Consider the following 20,649-nt stretch of genomic DNA (forward strand, 5'->3'; position numbering starts at 1 on the left):
AACGCTTCTTTTCTGAGAAAAAAAAAAAAAAAAACTACATGAGCCCCTGTGGGAAATTAGCCAGACTAACCATGGGGTAGGAATGAACTTGACTTCTTTTGAAAAAAGCCTTCCCTGGCTAGCACCCCGCGCCAGCGACAAAGCGCGGCCAGGCACCACGTGCCTTCACCAGCAGCCGGATTGGCGGAGGGCTTTTTAGCGCTGCAGTGTAGACGCGCGCGGTCCCGCCCAGCTGCCAGAAGAGCGGAGCAGCGGAGGGAAGAGGACAACAGAAAGAGATCGCGGAGGGGAGGGGGCGGGAGGGGGGTGGGGAATTGTGAGGCCCCCGCGACCCGGAGTTTGGGCAGCCGGAGTTGCGCCAAGCGACCTGCCACGCCACAACTTGCCCAGACAACACTCACTTCATCCTGAACTCTGGAAGAAGGAGCCGGCTCGCCTCTCCCTGCTTGGCTGTTTGTGGGCCTCCGCGGGCCCCGCCGCTGCACTGGCAGCGCCCCTGGATTCTAGGTTCCCTGTGACACCCCGTTCGCTTGCAGCGCCCGGCACTCGCCTAGGAGCGCGCAGCTGGGGTGAGCTGAGGTCTGGGATGCGCCAGGCGCCGGTGGCGCTCGCCCAGCCGGGCCTTCCTCCCACCTCCTCCGGCTGCGATCCGCACAGCTGCAGTTGCCGCTGGCGTGGCCGCCGCAGTCCCCACTCTCCGTTTGCCATCCAAGGAGGGGTGCAGAGGCCCCGCGGAAACCCGCTTCCTCAGCCTTTGCTGGTTCACCAGGCTGACGGTGCCGAGCGCCCGGAGTAGAGACGCAGCACAGGGATGGGGGGGCCCTGCCCAGGATGGGGGGCGGAGGGAACAGGAAAGTGTGCCCCCTTCTTTCCTGTTCCGGCCATCTTGTGACCGAGATCCGACCTAGGGGGGTAAGGATGGTCAACAGCAGACGCCCAAGCTAGGGTGGTGGAGGCTAACGAAGGATAGGTGCTTTGAGCCTGCGCCCCACTTCGCCCAGAATGCCGCGGAGGCGCGCGAGCCGCCCCCACGTTCAATTTCCAGGCCCTTGGCCATCGCACAGGCCAAAGGCCACTGCCTTTGGGGTATGGGCCCGGGAAAAGGCAGCTCCTTACCTAAGAGCCTGATTCATTCGACCGTTCTTTATTCACTTGTCTATTGCGCAAATTCTGAACGCCCTCTCCGTGCCGGTTCTGCGCTAGGTACTAGGGATCCATCGGTGAGCAAGCGATACCACGGTCCTTGTTCCCGCAGATCCAGCAGCCCAGTGGATGGAGCCCAGAGTCCGCAGACCTGCCAGGTCAGTATCCTGACACCCTTCAATTGCTAGGGAAACTGAGGCCTAGGGTTGATAGATTTGTTCTATGTCAGGCAGCAAGTAAAAGGAAGAATCAAACTTTGAACCTATATGTGTTTTCACGACTTTAAATGCCCACTGTAGTGAATCATTAATAGTTCTACACCCCGCCCCAGGCCCATTAGAAATTCTGTGGGTGTATGGTTTATATCAAAGTGCATCTTATCTTTTATTTCCTGGATGTCTCCTTAGGGCGTTATTTCTGGTTCACATCTGGGAAGTGCTAAGAATATTTGATGTTGCAACTTGGCTTCTAGTTACTTACTCTGAATTTTATTTTCCTTTCTTCTTTTAACATATTTGGCTGTTAGGAAAGAAAGAAATTTTCCTGATGCTTGGTTCAAGCAAGGCCTCCCTGGTGGACTGAAGAATGTCTGGCTTTTCCTCAGTTCACTGATCTCTGTGGTAACCACTGGCAGCCCCCAGAAGATCCCAAAAATGAGAGGCCTGAGGTCTGCAAGTTGCTGCTAGAAGTATTTTAACCTCTCCAGAAAACAGAATGCAGTCCCACACAAGTTTGTAAGGTAAATACAGTGCACCCATAAAACTTGATAGAAAGCTGACTGTTTAACTTCTCCATGTGTTTTTACCTTCGGCATTTTTAGACTGTATTCGTATGGAAAGACAGGTAAACTATTACACATCTTGGGGAGTTCTTTGGTTTGTACCTTTATCAAAACTTTATTAATATTTAGGCTACTGACCCATAGTGGAAGGTAATTTTTTTTTTTGAAAAGAGTATCTTGGATTTAAGAAATTCACCTTTTTTTTTTAAACTTTATTGTGGTGTAAAATACAAAATACATTTTAAGTGTACAATTGCATAAAATTTGACAAATGTTTATGCCCCAGGTAATCATCACTGCAATCAACATGTACATTTCTCTTACCCTAGATTTTTCCCTTGCTCCTTTGCTCTCATTTCATTTTGCATAGTTTTGTTGCTACACGTTTTCTAAGTTGTGTATAAATGATGAGGATGAATAGGTATTTCTGATCTTAAAGCCTAAGGCAAGGACAGGATTGGACAACTAGAGGATTAGGTAACTAGGACCGAAAGTTTGGGCATCTTAGACACTTGGTAGTGTCCAGCTCCAAAGGTCAGGGGGTGATGCCCTCCCTGGGTGGACGGGTGTTAACACCTCAGCCGAGGCTTGCCCACTAGTTCTTCTCTGGTCCCACAGGGCCCTGGGTGCACGCTGACCGCGCGTGGGCGGATCTGCCCGGTGCTCCAGGTCAGAGCTGGGCGCTGCCATAGCAACGTCCTGGACGCCCAGAACTCAGGCCGCCGCCGCCGCAGCGGGGGTCCTGGCCTTCTCCCGCTCCCTGGGCAAGTGGCGGCGGCGGCCCAAGCCGGGCAGAGGAGGGACTGCCCGGCTCCTCCGATGAAAGCATAGGCGGCGGTTGGCTTGCAAGCATGGTAAGAGCGGGAGGCTGGGGGGCGCCCGCCCAGGTTTCGGGGCGATCGGGACTCCCCTAGATGCCCTCTTCTGCCGCCCACCCCTGCCTCCCGCCGCGCTGTCTGTTCCTCCGCAGCCCTTCCAGAAGCACGTGTACTACCCGCTGGTTAGCAGCCCCGAGGGGCCCGAGGCTCCCGCGGCATCCATGGCCTGGGTTCCCCCCAGCGCGGCGTCGGGCCCCCTGCCCTTCTTCCAGTTCCGGCCGCGACTGGAGAGCGTGGACTGGCGGCGGCTGAGCGCCATCGACGTGGACAAAGTGGCGGGGGCCGTGGATGTCCTGACGCTGCAGGAGAACATCATGAACATCACCTTCTGCAAGCTGGAGGACGAGAAGTGTCCGCATTGCCAGTCAGGGGTGGACCCGGTGCTGCTGAAGCTCATCCGCCTGGCGCAGCTCACCATTGAGTACCTGATGCACTCGCAGGAGTTCCTCACCACGCAGCTGCGCGGCGTGGAGGAGCGGCTGCGCCTGAGCCTGGGCGACTGCGAGCAAAGCAAGCAGCTGCTCTCCAAGCAAGCTGGGGAGATCAGGCTTCTCAAGGAGGAATGCAAACGCAGGAAGAAGATGATCTCCACCCAGCAGCTGATGATCGAGGCCAAAACCAGCTACTACCAGGTGGGATGTTGCGCTGTCCTCACCCTCCATAACCCAAAGGCCCCCCCCCCCCCGTTCCCACGTAAGAACCCCCTCCTCCGGCGCCACTCCTGCTTTTTAAAGGTTTTGTACATCAGAAGAAACAATACTTGTAAGGAAAAAAAAAAAAAAACAGTCATTTTAGCCAACACAGGACATGATTCATTGCCTTAGCTGCTGGCCAAGGATTTAATAATTAAATCTCAGATGTTGCCTGTAGTGCTTTATTGAAGTGATCTAAATGCTGGTTGTGGCACTCTTGTTCTCTTCCTAATTGATGTCATGAAAAATCAGCCCTGTACAGATTTCTGTTGAGGTCAGCCCCTAAACGACCTGGAATACGATTGATTTTGTGTTTTCTTCACCTCATTTAAAAAATTTTTTGAAATTTTTTGAAACAGGAGAGTTTCCACATTCAACAGTTATTAACATTTGCTGTATTTCTCCTCTTTCCCCCTCCTCTTTCTCCCTCCTCTTTCTTTCTCTCTCTTTCTTTCTCTCTCCCTCCCTCTCTCCCTCTCTCTTTCTCTCAACCATTTCATAGTTACAGGCATCTAAATATTTTGAATGTTGTGTGCTTGCTAGGAACAAGTGTATTAACTCACATGACAATAGTATTTTAAGAATTAAACATTTTTTGTTTTTCTACGCTTAATGTCTAACTGCTTATGAGTTAGACATCAAGTCCAGGGTAAGTATTGCAATTTTAGTATGACAGAAATCAGTGTACCGGATGAATAGTCCTTTTCTGAAATGATGTGTTTTGTATTTTGAAATATTTGCTACACGTAATGAGATATCTTGGAGCCAAGTCTAAACACAACATTCATTTATGTTTCATATATTCCTTATACAGACTGCCTAGAAGTAATTTTATGCAATATTTTTAATGTGTCTGTGTTTTGAGTGAGACCTGCCATATGGGGTCAGGTGTAGGATTTTCTACTTGTGGGGTCAGGTCCACACTCAAAATTTTTGGATTTGGAGCATTCAGATTTTTATTTTCAGGTTAGGGATGCTGAACTTGTAATTGGAGGAAGCCCAAACAGTGTTTGATAAAAACGTGGAAGTAAGCAACAGATTGACAAGATTGATCTCACACCTTACTTTCTTGTGATTTTGGCTAAATAGTCCTTAAAAGTCCTCAGGGAGTTTAGGAATAGTGGAGCTGAGTCAGGCTTGAATGCTGGGGAAGTGGGTGAGGGCAGAGAACATGGTGTCGCTAATATTACTTAGGACCAATCTGGCAGGAGAGCTGAAGGAAGTCCATTTCGTCCAGGAGGGTAGTTGGGAAAGAGTACTGTCAGAAAGGCTTAGTGCTGGGCCTTGGGGACACCACTCTGAGGTCTGATCTTCAAGTGGTATTTTATGTTGAGAAATTAAATATTTATTTATAAATAATGCTAAGATGCCTTTTTCTTGTACAATGAATGGAATGAATTCCAGTTAAACATTTTAAAAAGGCTTCCTGTACTCTAGCTTTGGTAATATCTAGTGAAATGTTAACACCTTCAATGTAAAAAGTTCATGTTTATAGACTTTTTTTCATTCTGTTGGTTACCATAGAAATAGCTGTTGGTAAGTAAAGATTTTCAAATATGAATGACATTTAAAGCTAAAGACTTTTTTTTTCAAACCAATGATGCCTGCCAGCTGTTGGCAACTTGCAGACTGGATGCTAATGTGGACTGTATGGGGTGCTCATGTGTGAAGTGAAAAACAGGAGTTACTGGACCATCTTTTCCTAGGTATATGGGGGCAGTCTGTCCTGTATGAGTGTCTTGCCCTTGTTTTTTATGGGGTCTTTTTAGGGTGACAGTTTCAGAGTTAGACTGCCTGAGTTTGAGTCCCAGCTGCAAGTCACTTAACTTCTCTTCCTCAGTTTCCTCTTTTGGAAACTGGGGACACTAGAAGTGGCTCCCTTTTAGGACTGTTTGAAAATGACCTGAGGCAAGTGTACAGAGTGCAAGGAAGGGCCAGTGAATGGCTTATGACATGTAGACTTTGTTCTATGCACAACTTCCCAGTAGTGACCTATACTGCCTCATTTGAGTTTAGGATGTTTAGCATGTGGTCATGAATTTGCATTTATTTTATTTATTTTTGCAGACCTGGGGTTCCAATCCAGGGTCTTGTGCATGCTAGGCAAGTGCTGTCCTAGTGAGCTACACTCCCAACCATGAATTTGAGGCCAGTGTGTGCCAATCAAATTATTTCTTGACGTTTATTCCAACACTGTGCTTGCTGTGCATTGTAAGAGGACTTAGACTCATTTTAAGACTTGTTGCTGATTGCTGACCATGTTTTAGAAATACAAGCAGATTTTTTGGAATCTCTTAGTCCTCATTCCAATTATTTAGCTTCTTGGAGTTACAAATGAGCTTTGGGGTGTTAAAAAAAAAAGCATGTGCTTTATTTTGAGAGGGACACAGATTAAAATAAGCAATTGATACTACTGCAACTTTAATGCATCTAGGCTTTGATTTGTTCATGGATAAAGTGGTTGCCATGGGAATTAAATAAGGTAGGTTCTGTCTCCAGTTAGGTACAGGGGAACTGTTGTTTTCTTGGTTCAGTATTCTCAGTCATCGTCTTTTAGAGAAGTCTGAAAAAAAAAATCAGGAAAAATAGAGAACTTTCGTCCTGCTTAATTTTGGTAAAATAAATTCTCACTTTGGGTTTTTTTTTTTTTTTTTGTGGCACTGGGGTTTGAATTTGGCTTCACACTTGCATGGCAGGTGCTCTACCCCTTGAGCCACTCCACCAGCCCGCTCATGTTAATATCTTTATGCTAAATGTTTTTCTGTTTTAATAATTTTGGATGGAGATTTTTAAAGATTTATGTATGTTTCCATACTGGTCTGTATTTGGTTTGTTTGTTTTCCAGTATTGGGGTTTGAAATCAAGGCCTTTTGTTTTCTAGGCAGGTGCTTTACCACTTGAGGCAAGCCTCCAGCCCTTTTTTTGCTTATCCTTCTGATAGGTTCTTGCATTTTTGCCCAGGATAGCTTCAGACCATGCTACAATCCTCCTATCTATGCCCCTCTTATAGGCGGGATTACTGATATGTATCACCACACTAAGCTTGTTTGTTGAGATGGAGCTGGCAATGAAAGAGCATTATACTCCTTCCTGTGAAAAGATAATAGCACCTCACTTTTCTTAATTCATTATGTTGTTTTTCTTCTTTTATAACATGCTTTAAAGGGAGAGATACTTACATATAGACATACATGTATTTATCATTTATACACAGCCATCTTTCTAAGAAAATTCAAAAGGGTTTTGAAGATAAAAATTTTAGATCATTTTTTAAAAAGCTTTTTTTGGGGGGGAGATATTTGATTCTAGTTTAAGGCAAAGTCTTTGTGTAATAAATAGGATTCCTTGACCTCCTGCTACTTCTTTATTGTAAGGAGCAATAAAGAATTTTTCATTTTAATCCTAGTGCTGGTAGATTAAGTAACGACTCTGGGGTCAGATTTGGTGTTCAGGTCTTGGCCCGCTCCTCAACCACTGTCAGCAAGGTGTTGTGAAAAGGTTACAAAGAGCCCAGCATGTACTAGGCACCCATGATCACAAGCTGTTAATACTGCTGTTACCTAAAATATGGGCGTCAGCCATGCCTCTTAGCACTCACTGTATAATGAAGTATCGCCATGGTACGGACAAGCCTTGGAAATCTGGGATAACAAACACGTATTTTGACTAGTAGTAAGTATATTTGTATTATTCTTTTTGAGCCTAGAAATGATGACTTTTTTAAAGCCTGGGTTGCAGAGCTGTCTGCAGGCCAAATTCAACCCATGTAGTACTTAGCTTTACTAGAGGATATCTTTTGGTGGCTATGTGCTCTATGTGCTCTTACGCTTGCCTGCTAGGCCCTACCTTGGAGATTCAGATTTCCAGGGGTGTGGAGTAGGAATATCTTTCGTTAGGAGATAAAACACAACTTTCTGATGCTGGTGATGGAGGAGTCAATGGAGAAACAGTGTCCTGCAGGAAAACGTGAAGCAAATGAATGTTTCCATGCGTAAACACTGCATCTCCAGGCCCCAAAGGGAAGCTTAGCACCAGATAGATGTGGGCTGCCTTTCTGTGGTGCTGGAGGTTGAACTCAAGGCCATGGGTGTGCTAGGCAAGTGCTGTACCACTGGGCTGTATCCCAGGTCCCTGATAGATTTGCTGAGGTTCTGCATGCGCATTTTTAGAGTGTAGAATGTTCCTTAACTTGGACTCTTATCAGGTAGTTGAAACATGAAAGACAGAGGGTGTGCATCGTTTATTTACTGGTGGATATATTCCATCCACCAGTATGGATCCACAGTGGTCCATTTTCTTCTGGCCTGGCTGGCAGACAGCTTGAATGTGAACCCTGACGTGTGTGACTGCTGTTCTGGGTCAGGCTGCAGAATTGGCTCCTGTGCCTCTGCCAAGGCAGAGAATGGCTACCAGAGCACCCTGGGGTTTCAGAGGCTTCAAATCCTGTCTCTAGTACTTTTTCAGCTGCTGGAGCTTGACTGGTTGCTCAGCTTCTCCTCAGTTTCTAGTCTGTGGAATGTGAATAGCTGTACCTAACTCTTCACAGTTGTTAACGGGAATTGTGTGACCATGCTTGGTCAGTGGTTCTTGCATTACCCAAAACCTGGAAGGGAGGGGAAAAATGTTCTGTGGATAACAGACACCAGAGTTGATTGATTCCAAAATGTGAAGAGTCACATATGACTGCTATCATTTCAGTTTTACTCCTCCTCCTCCCTTGTCCAAAAGTCCAAACCCTGGATTGTTTGTCCTTGCAAAACCATCTGGCAAACCACATGGTCTCATGTGGTTCACCTCTCAGAAACCATAATCTCATCCTCATATCACTTCTGTCTCCATTTCCCTGTGCTCCAAGAAATCAGAACCAGGCAGTAAAGACTAGAAACAAAGATGTCTGCTTCCTGAGGTCTTTCCCCGCACCGTGTATGTGTGTTGTGTGGAAATTAAATGCAGTAAGGGGTTACTGGTGGCTTTGTGTAGGATCTATTTTTTCCCTCAACATTTTATTATACAAAATTTAAAATATACAGAAAAATTAAAACGACTGTATAGTGAATACCCATATATGAAAGGTTTTGAAAGAAAACTTCATTACTTTTCAAATAAAAGCCAATAATGGAAAAATATAAATAAACAAGCCCAGCATGGTGGAGCACAGCTACTCAGGAGGTAGAGATAGGAGGATCACAGTTGGAGGCTAGCTTGCATAAAAGTTAGAGACACCTTATCTGAGAAACAAACTAAAGTAAAAAAAGGCTTGGAGCATGGCTCAAGTGGTAGAGCACTTTCCTGGCAAGTGCTGCAAGGTCTTGAGTTCAAATCCAAGTACTGCCCCCACTTCCCCCCCAAAAAAAAGAAAGAAAGAAAAAAGAATTTTTTCTAAGATAATGCATGAAATTTTAGGGGAAAAAGCAAATGACTGGATATTTGTTGATATTAAGTCATTCATTTTCACATTTTACTTTGTTTCTCTCTTTTTGTTAATTTTCACATTTTAGAAGGTTGGAATAATGGTATATTGGAATTATAGTGATGGTATTGGGATTAAAAGAAAGTCCTTATCTTTTAGAGCTATATTCTGAAATATTTACAAATGAAATGTTTGACATCCATAATTTACCTTAGAATAATCCAGGGATGAGGATATAGAGAACCAAACTGAACTTCTGTCCCAAATGTGAATCAGTATAAAGGTAGAAAAATAGAAAGCATAGTGGGATTGATCTTTTTTGTTCCTTCAGAAAATTCATTTTAGGTAGGCCACATATTTCCAAGTGTTGTTTAACCACTTATTCATGCTGTGCTCTGGCGATTGAGGTGCAACTATGGTAGATGGAGTCCAGAAAGCTATGTTCTGGAACCGAGAGGGAGTGGGCCAGGACAATAAACAAAATGAGGTAAATAAACATGAAAATATTAGCTGTCATAGGGTGTGACAGGGACAGCAGAAGGACCTTCCAGGAGGAAGACCTTGTAGAGGATGTGATGTCATCCTGGTGCAGAAGATGCTTGGTGAGTGAGAGCAGCATCAGAGGTTCCAGAAAGTATCATCAGAAAGGCTATTTTAACTCAAAAGATGTTCTTCACTTTCATGAAGAATGACCTCATTTTGTAACTGTACTTTGAGGCATGCTTTTAGTATCACTTTCCAGGATGGTATTTTTTGGGGAGAGAACACTGCCGTGAGGTAGTGCTTTGGCTACCTGAATTTTAGCTGCAGTGAGGTCGGAAGACACTTGTTGCAAACCCTTGACTTTGTTGCTTTCTTTCCAGTGCCACTTTTGTGACAAGGCCTTTATGAACCAAGCTTTTCTACAGAGTCACATTCAACGCCGTCACCCTGCAGACTCTCGCCTTGGTAAGGAATGAACTGTTTTCTTTCTGTATCCTTCTTTCTTTCCGCAGTGAGACTTGGTCCAGTGCATTTCTAAATCCTTTTAAAGAAAAACCTCATAGGCCCCGTTCATCCAGTAAGTAAATACCAGGTCCCTATTATGTGTGTGCAGGGCCCTAGCTGCTGAGGATACAGCCACAAGCCTAACAGAGAAGTCCTGCTCTCAAGTCTTACTGGGTATGGTGGTGAGACACATAAAAGCAAATAAAGGATCAATTCTTTTCAAATGGTGGCAAATAACGATGAAGATAATAAAACAGGAGGATGGGAGGGAGAGAGACAGCAAAGACTTCTCTGAGGAGGCCACTGTAATCAGAGAGCAGAGTCATGAAGTTTCAGCCTGGTGAGAACTGGGAAAAGAGTGTCCCACGTGCAGGAGCACGGATGGTCAGAGGCAGAAGCTGTTTCAGGAACAGAAAAGAGGCAGGAGGAGCAGAGTGAGGAAGGCAGCGGTGTGTGGTGAGGCTGCAAGGTTAGGGGCCACATCTCAGGGGTTCTTGAAGGCCCTATCCTGTGGACAGTTTTGTGAGTATAATAGGGAGCCGCTGGTGGATTTTAAGTAGAAGAGGGTCATGATCTAATTTGCACCCTTTTTTTTTTTTTTTTTTTTTTGCAGCACTGTGGTTTGAACTCAGGGCCTCAGGCTTATTAGGTAGGCCTCTTAACAGTTGAGCCACTCTAGTTTTTGTAATGGGTTTTTTCAGGATAGGGTCTCAAGAACTATTTGTTGGGACTAGCTTTGAACCACAATCTCTAATCTCTGCCTCCTGAGTAGCTAGGATTATAGGTGTGAGCCACTGACCAGCTAATTTGTACCTTAGAGTGAGCCTTCTAGCTGCAGATGGAGATAGACTGTAGGGGCAATGGGGGAAACAGGTGGAAGGGTAAGGAGGCTGTACAACAGCCCAGGTGAGAGAAGATGGTAACCTGGACCAGACAGATAAAATGAAAAGGATATATTGGACACAGAGTACAGAGATGTGACTCAGTGTGAGAACAAGAGATAAGCAAAATGATCCTCAGGATGTTTGTCCTCATGTTTAGAAGAATGGTAGCAGTGTTTTCTGTGATGAGGGCTAGGTTGGGAAGTGGTTTGGAGGAGGAAGAAGACTGCAGAGGGTGTATTGCCCATGGGTACATTTACATCATACATCCAATAGACATTAGTGGGATGGAGGAGGCCTGCAGGTGGAGACCCAGGCCGCAGATAGGAATCTGGGAGTCACTGGAGGACAGCTGGACTGAGTGACTCATCTAAGTAGAGAACAGAAGACCAGAGCCAGCCCTAAGGCTCTGCCAACACTAGAGCCCAGGAGTAGCAGGTGGAGAGTGGGAAGCAGAGTGTATAGGCAGGAGGTGAGTGTGGTGTTATGGAAAGCAAGGAAAAAGTATTTCAAGAAGGAGACAGTGGTCAGGTGTATTGAGTGTTCCTAAGGCAACAGAGTAAGATAGATGGAGAGTTGTCAAGACAGTTGTTCACCTTGACATAGCAACTTCAGTTTATTGGTGGGGACAAAAGACCAATTTGAGTGAGCTGAGCTGGTAGGGAGTGGTCCTGTCCAAAACAGCATTGATTCCAATAACGTTTGCTGGGAAGGAAAGCAGAAATGTGAAGCATCATCTGGACTGAAATGTGGGACTAAGGGACAATTTTTGGTTTGTTTGATGTGGGAGATTGTGTTTAGTAGCCTGTGAGAACTAACCAGAATACAGAGGAGGAAATGAAGTCAGAGAGGAGAGAGGATTCTTTGACTTACCAAAGAACGAGGTTCCCTACTATTTAAGTGTTAAAAGCAAAGCATATAAGGTCTACATCTACACAAGCAGATCAAGGCTTTCTGCCAGAGTGGCCCACAGAAATTCTCAATGTAATCTTACATGTTTCCGGTATCAAGATGTATGTACCTCGCTTGTTACTCCTATGTCTGGGACCGATCTGTTTCAATTTCTGCCCATTTCAGGAAAATGGATTTACTTAGGAAATAGTTAAGCTTTGTAGAAACAAAAGAAGCAGCATAAACTTCCATTTCTAAGCCATGGACCACTGATACAAGTTAACTATGTATTAGAAAATGGGAAGATAAAATATTTTAATTAACCTATCATTCTCCAGTGTGAAACTGACCTTCTTTCTCTTCTGTTTCAGTACCTTATTCTATCTCATACTCGTTTCAGAGGGTATTTCAGACTCTGAAATGAGTATTATTTCTTCAGGTCATCTTTGAGATTCTGACTTTCTACTTTGGTTTCCATACCTTTCATGTCTACACTCACAGACACATGTATTCCCATTCAGTCATGTGCACATCTTCATGTAAGTACATGTACATAAGTATTCTTTCCTTCACTTGGTGCTTCCTTTTACAGCTTTTCAGTTCTTCGCTTTGCCCTAGTTGAAAGGATATGGCCCAAGTTTGCACCCTGAATACTAGCCCTCCGCTTGTGTTAGCACCGATGGGGTCTTCAGGAAAGTTCGGTGGGAGCCAAAAGGATGGTGATCATGGCAATTTCAGGACACTGGCACCTGCAGAGGAAGCCTTGCTCCCTGCTCTAATTAAGACAGGCATCTCTTAAGAAGAGCCCACAGTGGCACTGAGTCAAAGCCACCAGGATTATTCCTTGTCACCTTTATTGTTCTTTGAACATGATTTTCACACTGTCTTTGTAGGATAATCCATCCTCAATGCAGTGGTTGAAAGAGTCTGCTAAAAATAATTCTTTGCCAAATCATATGAAGGGCGGTCATGCTAAAGTAAAAATGGGTTCATGACGTGAGACAAGGGATGATACCCCAAGTCAGAGCAGTTTCCTGTCTTGTCCATAAGACTGTGCCCTGTAAGTTTTCAGATGAGTTTCGGAAGAGCTGGTTTTTTAACTAGATTTTCTGTTGAAACAGAGCATAAGACAAAGGCACAGACGGACAAGCTCCAGAAGGAGATCGACATGTTGAAGGAGCAGCTGCAGCTGACCAGGTCTCAGTTAGAGACTGCCCAACACGCCCACTCCATGAGACTTTCCAAGGTACAGTGCACAACGCTGAGCCCGTGATATTTTTATTATATCGGGTTCATAAACAGAGGGCATTTATAGCGGTTTGTAGAACTTAATAAAATGTGACTTAACATATAGGCACATGTATTCTTAAGTATCTTACACAAAGCACATGTTCTCTTATTTTTTGAAGATTTTTTTTGTAATCAGGTGAAATTCATGTGATGTGCGATTAACTTTTCTTTTTGCAGTAAAAGAACCTGTATTTTTTTTTTTTTTTTGCTAAACAACAGAGCTTTATTTATTTTTTTCTTTTATTATTCATATGTGCATACAAGGCTTGGGTCATTTCTCTCCCCTGCCCCCACCCCCTCCCTTACCATCCACTCCACCCCCTCCCTCTCCCCCCACCCCCTCAATACCCAGCAGAAACTATTTTGCCCTTATTTCTAATTTTGTTGTAGAGAGAGTACAAGCCATAATAGGAAGGAACAAGGGTTTTTGCTGGTTGAGATAAGGATAGCTATACAGGGCATTGACTCACATTAATTTCCTGTGCATGTGTGTTACCTTCTAGGTTAATTCTTTTTGATCTAACCTTTTATCTAGTTCCTGGTCCCCTTCTCCTATTGGCCTCAGTTGCTTTTAAGGTATCTGCTTTAGTTTCTCTGCGTTAAGGGCAACAAATGCTAGCTAATTTTTTAGGTGTCTTACCTATCCTCACCCCTCCCTTGTGTGCTCTCACTTTTCTCATGTGCTCAAAGTCCAATCCCCTTGTTGTGTTTGCCCTTGATCTAATGTCCACATATGAGGGAGAACATACGATTTTTGGTCTTTTGGGCCAGGCTAACCTCACTCAGAATGATGTTCTCCAATTCCATCCATTTACCAGTGAATGATAACATTTCATTCTTCTTCATGGCTGCATAAAATTCCATTGTGTATTGATACCACATTTTCTTAATCCATTCGTCAGTGGTGGGGCATCTTGGCTGTTTCCATAACTTGGCTATTGTGAATAGTGCCGCAATAAATATGGGTGTGCAGAAGAACCTGTATTTATTAACTTACATTACATTTCTATCTGTCAGAAGTCTGATAGGAGTTTTGCTAGTTAAAATCAAGGTGTCAGCTCCTTATTGTTGGCCAGAGGAAGACAGTATTTCCTCCTTATCCGAGTTGTTGGCAGAATTCAGTTTCTTGTGGTTGTAGGACTGAAGCTTCTACTTTCTTGCTGCTATGAGGGTCATGACCCTCTGCCTGCATGTACAAAGCCACCAGCAGCAGGTGGAGCCCTTTTCATGCATCAGATGTATTCTTTTCCTAGGTTCTCATCTGTGTGACCCGTGTGACAGTCATGGTGGGTGCTTGGAGTGTCTTGTCTATAAGTTACTTAGGGGTGAGACCTAAGAAGGAAGGAGGGCTGGGCTGTGGGCCAGGGGGTTACACTGTGGCTTGCTAGTATGCCATCAGTGATCCAACAGAAGACTGATCTCGGCACACTTAATGGAAAGGGGAAGACCATTGAAGAGCTTTTTTTTTATCTTGTCTCTGTCGAGGTCATACAGTAAGCACAATCCTTGTTTTTCAGAGGAAGTGTGACTCGTCAAAGAAAAATAGTGAAATAGCAAGTTATTTCATAGACTAAATGATGGACCCCTTTCAATCTTTGCTCTTTAAAAAAAAAAAATGAACCCCAGTGCCGCCAAGAAAAAGAAAAAGACCACACTCCTTTAAAAAAAATTATGAAAAAGACTCAGATGAGTGAACATTATTACTGAGTCCCATAACTAGCCATAAATAAACCAAAATAGTATCAAATTTAGATATGAAATTCCGCATGTGCAAAATACATGATACATTTTTGATGAATTTTCTTTTAACATTTGAAATATTATAAAAAACATTATCTTTAAAACATCTCAAAAAGTTATGGTCAATTCCTCTAATATAAAATCTATCAGCTTAATCATTTTTAACTGTACAGCTCAGTAGCATGAAGGACTTTTGCACCCAGTCTACAGGATTCTTTCATACCTCAAAACTAAAATTCTGCACCCCTCAAACAGCTCTCAATACTCCTCTCCCCTCTGTTCTACTTCCTGTTTCTATTAATTTGACAATTCTAGAGACCTCACATAAATGGAATCATACAGTATCTGTCTTTTTGTCACTGGCTTATTTCACTTGGGATAATGTTCTTAAGGTTCGTCCGTGTTGTTGCATAGATCAGAATTTCCTTCCTTTTTTTAAATTTTTTTAATATTTTATTTAGCAGGACAAGGCTTTGCGCTTGCTAGGCACATGCTGTACTGCTTGAGCCATGCTGGCAACAGTTTTTGCTCTGGTTATTTTGGCGATAGGGTCCTGCTTTTTGCTCAGGACAGCCTGGACCACAATCTTCCTATTTGATGCTTCCTGCCAGTTGCTGGGATGACAGGTGCAAGCCAAGCTTTTCTCCATTGAGATGGGTCTTGCAAACTTTTTGCCAGGCTGGCCTGGAACTTTGATCCTCTCAGTCTCAGCCTCTGAAGTAGCTAGGATTACAGGTGGGAGCCATCAGCACCCAGTTTTGTTGATCTTTTCTAAGACTCAACTTTTGGTTTCATCTGTTCTCGCTACTGCTTTTCTATTCTCTTATTTTGTTTACCTTTGTTCTCATTTACATTCTTTCTGCTGGTTTTGGGTTTAGCTTGCTCATCTTTTTCTAATTTCTTAAGGTGTAAAGTTAGGTTGTTTTGCCATATTAGGGATTGAAGTCAGGACCTCACACTTAGAGCAAGGCAAGCGCTCTATCACTTGATCCACGCCCAAAGTCTTTTGAGCTCTGTTAGTGTAGGCTTTCACAGCTATAGGTCACTCTGAGCACTTACTTGGTTACATCCTCCATGTTGTGCTATGCTGTGTTTTGATTTTCATTCACCTCAAAGTAGTTCCCTTAGTGATATTTTCTTTGACCTACTGGTTATTTAAAGGTACATTGTCTAATTTACAAACATTTGCTAGTTTTCTGGTTTTCCTCCTGCTATTGATTTCTGGCTTTATTCTACAGTGATTGCAGAAGATTCTTTGTGTAAATTCAGTCCTTTGAAATTTGATAAACAGGTGGTTTCTACTTTAATCTTCAAATGTTGAGTCAGGTATGGGACTGCAGGCTATCAAGAAAACAAAATAAACCAACAAATGATCCAACAAGTGATCCTCCTGATGAATGTCCCACGTGCTCTGTTGTTAGGGTACAGTGTCTGTTAGTCTAATTGGTTTATAGTGTTTTAAGCCCCCAATTTAGGTTAAAAAAACCCCAAAAACTGAAGGTCATCAAGAAATCAAGTGCTGATGGACTAGATAGATCTCAAATATAGCTCAAGTAAATCTCAATTTATGTTTTTGAGGGAAAATGAGGTTACTCTGCCCAAAATAATGTAGTGTCAATAGGATTTTTCTTTTGAAGTATATTTAAACTTCGTATATTCCTTCATGCCTACTATACAAATTCATACAACGTAGAAAGCTGGAGCCCTTGGACCTCTGCATAGGTATTTTAAGGGATGTTAGCATATGCTGTGTGCTGTCTTTAATTTGAAAGAATCATTGTGCCCAGTCCCAGCTATTATAGGAAGTGTTATTACAAACATACCTGAAAGAAGCAGTGTTACCTAACAGATTTGGGGTGAAACTATCGCCACTTATTTAAAATTTGCATATTTGCTTCATTTTAAAATAATTTCAGGAATATGAAATGCAGAAAACAAAAGAGGAAGACTTTTTGAAGTTATTCGATAGGTGGAAAGAGGAAGAAAAGGAGAAACTGGTTGATGAAATGGAAAAAGTCAAGGAGATGTTTATGAAGGAGTTTAAAGAATTAACTTCTAAGAATTCAGCATTAGAATTTGTAAGTATCAAAGCTACAAGTTCTCAGAATACTGGTTGCCTTGAGAGATGGTGTTATCCTGGCATTTTGGCCAAAGGATTGGTAGGTACTTCACCACACTTTGGTACAGATGCCCTCCTTGCCACAGGCAGGTCTTCAGGGGAGGACAGAGTCTCTAAAGTAAGCAGGATAATGGCTAAATGAGTCCTGGGCCCTGTGGGAGCAGCCTTGGACCATACTGCTGTGGTCACAAGCATGGATGATAGACAGGAGATGCACCTGGATGGACTGGGACCTTCATCCTTGCTGCCAGTCAGGTTCCTTCAACTAAGAATTCTGAGCTCTCTGGGTCCTTATGATCCAATCATCCTTCTGCAAAAGGAAGGAGGGAACTGAGGGGCAGTCCATGGGCTCCCTCTAGGGGTCAACAAGTGTTAGAATCCAAAGTAGAGGCTACTTGTGGAATACTGTTAAGATGCTTTTCTAAATTTTTTAGTTTTGACTTAAAGTCCTTTTCTGCTGCTGGATGTTACACTTAGTTGTCAGGTCTCCATAGGTTCCTCTTGTCTCTGACAGTTTAACAATTTCAGGGAGTACTGGTCAGTTACATTGGATTCCCTGCTACTGGGACTTGAATCTGTTGTTTTCCTCCTGATTAGACTGAATTTATAGGTTTTTGGGTAGGAAGACCTTGGGGATGAAGTGCAGCTTTGATCTCCCCATGTCAAGCCTTCACACTAAGGCCAGCTGTCGTTGTTGGCCTTGACAACCTGGCTGAGTGAGGTTTTGTCAGAGAAGGTTTCTCTATGGAAAAGCTGCTCTTTTCACTCTCTGAAATGGTCCCTGTGAGCAGCGCACACATAAACAATGCCCCCCCATCCCATTTTTGAAGTTCACATATCACCTCCTATGGTTTTCCAAGTTTTTTGGGGAGTAACATAAGCAATAAGTAAAACATTTTTGTCCCTAATGAATTTCCTGATGTGGCCGCTAGCTAGCGTTGGCCTCTCACTAAATTATCTTAGCTTTTACGAACCAGCTGTACTTAGTTTTTGTGTTTTTGACAACAGTTATGTTCCCATTAAAAATTTAAAAACCAGAACAGGTTTTTAAAATTAGAAAGGTCTCTAAAATTAGAAAGTCAGGGTTTCCTTTCCCTCTCCTACCCTGTACACATTCTGATGGAAGGACCAGAAAGCAGTAGGAAAACTGCACAGCTCCAGGGAGGGAGCACTGGGAAGTGCACAAGGAGTGCTGGGAAGGACAGTCAGATTTCATACATGGCTTTGTGCTCCCTGATTTTATTCAGTGTTTCAGTCTGATAAAAGTAACAACATTTCTGTCAGAGATTTTGAATTCTCTTTTCTAGCAATTGTCAGAAATCCAGAAGTCCAATATGCAGATCAAGTCCAACATAGGCACACTAAAAGATGCCCACGAGTTTAAAGAAGACCGCTCTCCATATCCCCAGGATTTCCAGAACGTGATGCAGCTTCTTGATAGTCAGGTATGAAGTGGATGGTAAGCCCAGTGAGTGCCTTGGTTTTTCTTAATGAAGGTATTCACAGCAGACACGTTTGCCAATAGCTTAGGGTAGAGTGTTTATCTAGCATGCACAAAGCCCCAGGTTCAATGATCTTTTCCATTTCTTCATTTGGAAGTGACCCTCCGTAACTGGCACAGTCTTTGTTATGGCTGTTTTTGTCACAATGGTTTAAGAGGAGCAATTTAAAAAAAAAACAAAACAAAACAGGAAACAAATAGAGATTAGAGCTTTTGAATTCAGGATGGAAAAAAAAAAATAAGCCCATCCTGTTTTTAAAAAGGTAGGTAGGTGTACTTTTGAACTATGGACACCTGCTTCTTGCTTAAATGCCCATTGCTTGTCTGCCTCCCCCAGGTTTTCCTTCTCCATTGCAGCCTGCTGACCATGTCACTGTGCTGTTGCAAATACTTTAATTACCCCCAGTTTTCACAAAATGAAGTCTATAATCTTTTTTTTTTTAAACATCACTGGGATTTGAACTCAGGGCCTTGAACTTGCTAGGTAGGCGTGCTACCTCTTGATCCATGCCCCCAACCCTTCTTGCTTTATTTTTCAGGTAGGATTTCACATTTTTGCCTGAGGCCAGCCTTAGACCATGATTCTTTTGCCTATAGCCTCCTGCGTAGCTGGGATGACAGGCATTATACCACCATGCCCAGCTAACTTTTTTTGCCCCAAGGCCTCAAATCTCAATCCTTCTGATCTCTGTCTCTTGAGTAGCTAGGATTATGGGTATGAGTCACCACCGCAAGGCTGAAGTCTAGAGTCTTTAACCAGCCCCAAAGTCCTTCCTACCTGCCCTGTGCCATCTCCCACAAGGCTCTGCTTTATCCTCGTACTCCAGCAGCCCTGAAAGCCCTGTTTCTAGAACCTAGAGTCCTGTTCCCTGCTAAACTCCTGTGACCTCCAAAGTCTAACTATTTGGTATAACCTCCTCATCTGCTTCTGCTCCTCTCTCTGCCTGGCAAGCACCTCTCTGTTTTCAGGACCTGTCCCTTACTCATTTTCCAGTACCTGCTGGAGTAGCACCTCTCAAGAGGATTGTCCTGAACCTCAGAGTTGTGGCATTTCCATGTTCCTCTAAGTGGGACCCACTCATGGACATATTTGGTAGAAATTGTCTATTTCCATGTCTACTTTATTCCTGTACTGAGCAGGGCCTCCTCTTAATCCTCTCCCAGCCTGCCAGTGACCACCCTGGCATGAGGAAGTCTGGGAACTGTTGACCTTTGCTCCCAGCAGGTTGGAGCTCAGTGTCTCCATGGATTGAAGGATACTGTTATAAAATCCTAAGGTCCCACTTAAATTTCTTTTGTTTTCAACCTGTGAGCTGTGTTGTTAGATTAGAACCCATGGACCCAGGAACCTGGGGGTTTTCTTTGGCCCCTTAGATTGGCAAACTCACAACAATTTTTGCAAATAAAATTTTATTGGCAGCCAGCCATACCCGGTTCTCTCATATTTTATCTGAGGCTGCTTTCCCACTACCCATAGTTGTGACTGACTCTTGACCTCCACAGCCTAAGCATTTACTATTTCCTCTGCAAAAGAAATCTTTGCTGAACCCTGCCTTATAGTACAATAATATGGATGAGGGAAAAATAGGTTTAAACATTTTCAACTGTATTCTAAAAATTCCAGCTAACATTTGGTTTACCAGATGGTTGGGTTTAATAGGTATTCACTGAAAAGGAAGCCCTGGTTTCGAGTAGAGTTCAGTGTTAAATTTGCAAACAAATCATTCATTTTTATTCTCTCATAGGAAAGTAAGTGGACAGCTCGAGTTCAAGTTCTCCATCAGGAACACAAGAAGGAGAAGGGTCGGGTAAGACGATTAACGGGGGGGCCCTCTGAGGGGGTGTGGTTTTTTTTGTTTGTTCTTTTGCAGTGCCGGGGATAGAACCAGGGCCTCGCATATGTTAGGCAGGTGCCCTACCACTGAGCTACACCCCAACCCCAAGTAGGTCATTTTTAGAAAGAATAGCTACTTTTCTTTATAATAAAGATAATATTAAAATTACTTGTAATTTTAATACCAAAGATAACCATTGCTACTACTTTGTCATAATTACCTTCACTTTTTCTGGCTGTAAAAGTTGCCTTTCTATAATTACAGACTTCCCATATATATACATATACAACTTATGTATATATACTTATGTATATGTGTATATATATATATATATATTTATATGAAGTCTTGCATTTTTCACTTAATCATAAACATTTTTCTATACTTAAAAGTGCTTAAAAGTATGATTTTATGGATGTATCAGAAGCGATTTAATAATTTCCTCACTGTTGACCACATGTTTCTGAGTTTTTCACATCATTGATCTATAGTCTAGCTCAT

The 20,649-nt window shown here is 43.2% G+C and overlaps 1 protein-coding gene across 4 annotated transcripts in view; it reads left to right on the forward strand.

Annotated features, from left to right (window-relative positions):
- The first annotated feature begins 288 nt into the window (after positions 1–288).
- The window catches only part of Dzip1 (DAZ interacting zinc finger protein 1), a 60,626-nt gene continuing 40,265 nt past the window's right edge, over positions 289–20,649 (forward strand). For 2 of the 4 annotated variants that reach the window (XM_074043123.1, XM_074043125.1), the window contains exons 1-10: positions 290–569; positions 1,204–1,301; positions 1,670–1,882; positions 2,543–2,778; positions 2,895–3,434; positions 9,768–9,852; positions 12,785–12,909; positions 16,610–16,771; positions 18,120–18,257; positions 20,059–20,121. In XM_074043123.1, coding sequence (XP_073899224.1) covers positions 2,776–2,778; positions 2,895–3,434; positions 9,768–9,852; positions 12,785–12,909; positions 16,610–16,771; positions 18,120–18,257; positions 20,059–20,121 — 1,116 coding nt within the window. In that variant the 5' untranslated portion in view covers positions 290–569; positions 1,204–1,301; positions 1,670–1,882; positions 2,543–2,775. Of the gene's footprint in view, positions 570–1,203; positions 1,302–1,669; positions 1,883–2,542; positions 2,779–2,894; positions 3,435–9,767; positions 9,853–12,109; positions 12,203–12,784; positions 12,910–16,609; positions 16,772–18,119; positions 18,258–20,058; positions 20,122–20,649 lie in introns of those variants that run through there. The other 2 variants (XM_074043124.1, XM_074043126.1) reach the window with 2 other exon arrangements.

This window comes from Castor canadensis, chromosome 10 (assembly GCF_047511655.1).
Source record: "Castor canadensis chromosome 10, mCasCan1.hap1v2, whole genome shotgun sequence".
Lineage (NCBI taxonomy): Eukaryota > Metazoa > Chordata > Mammalia > Rodentia > Castoridae > Castor > Castor canadensis.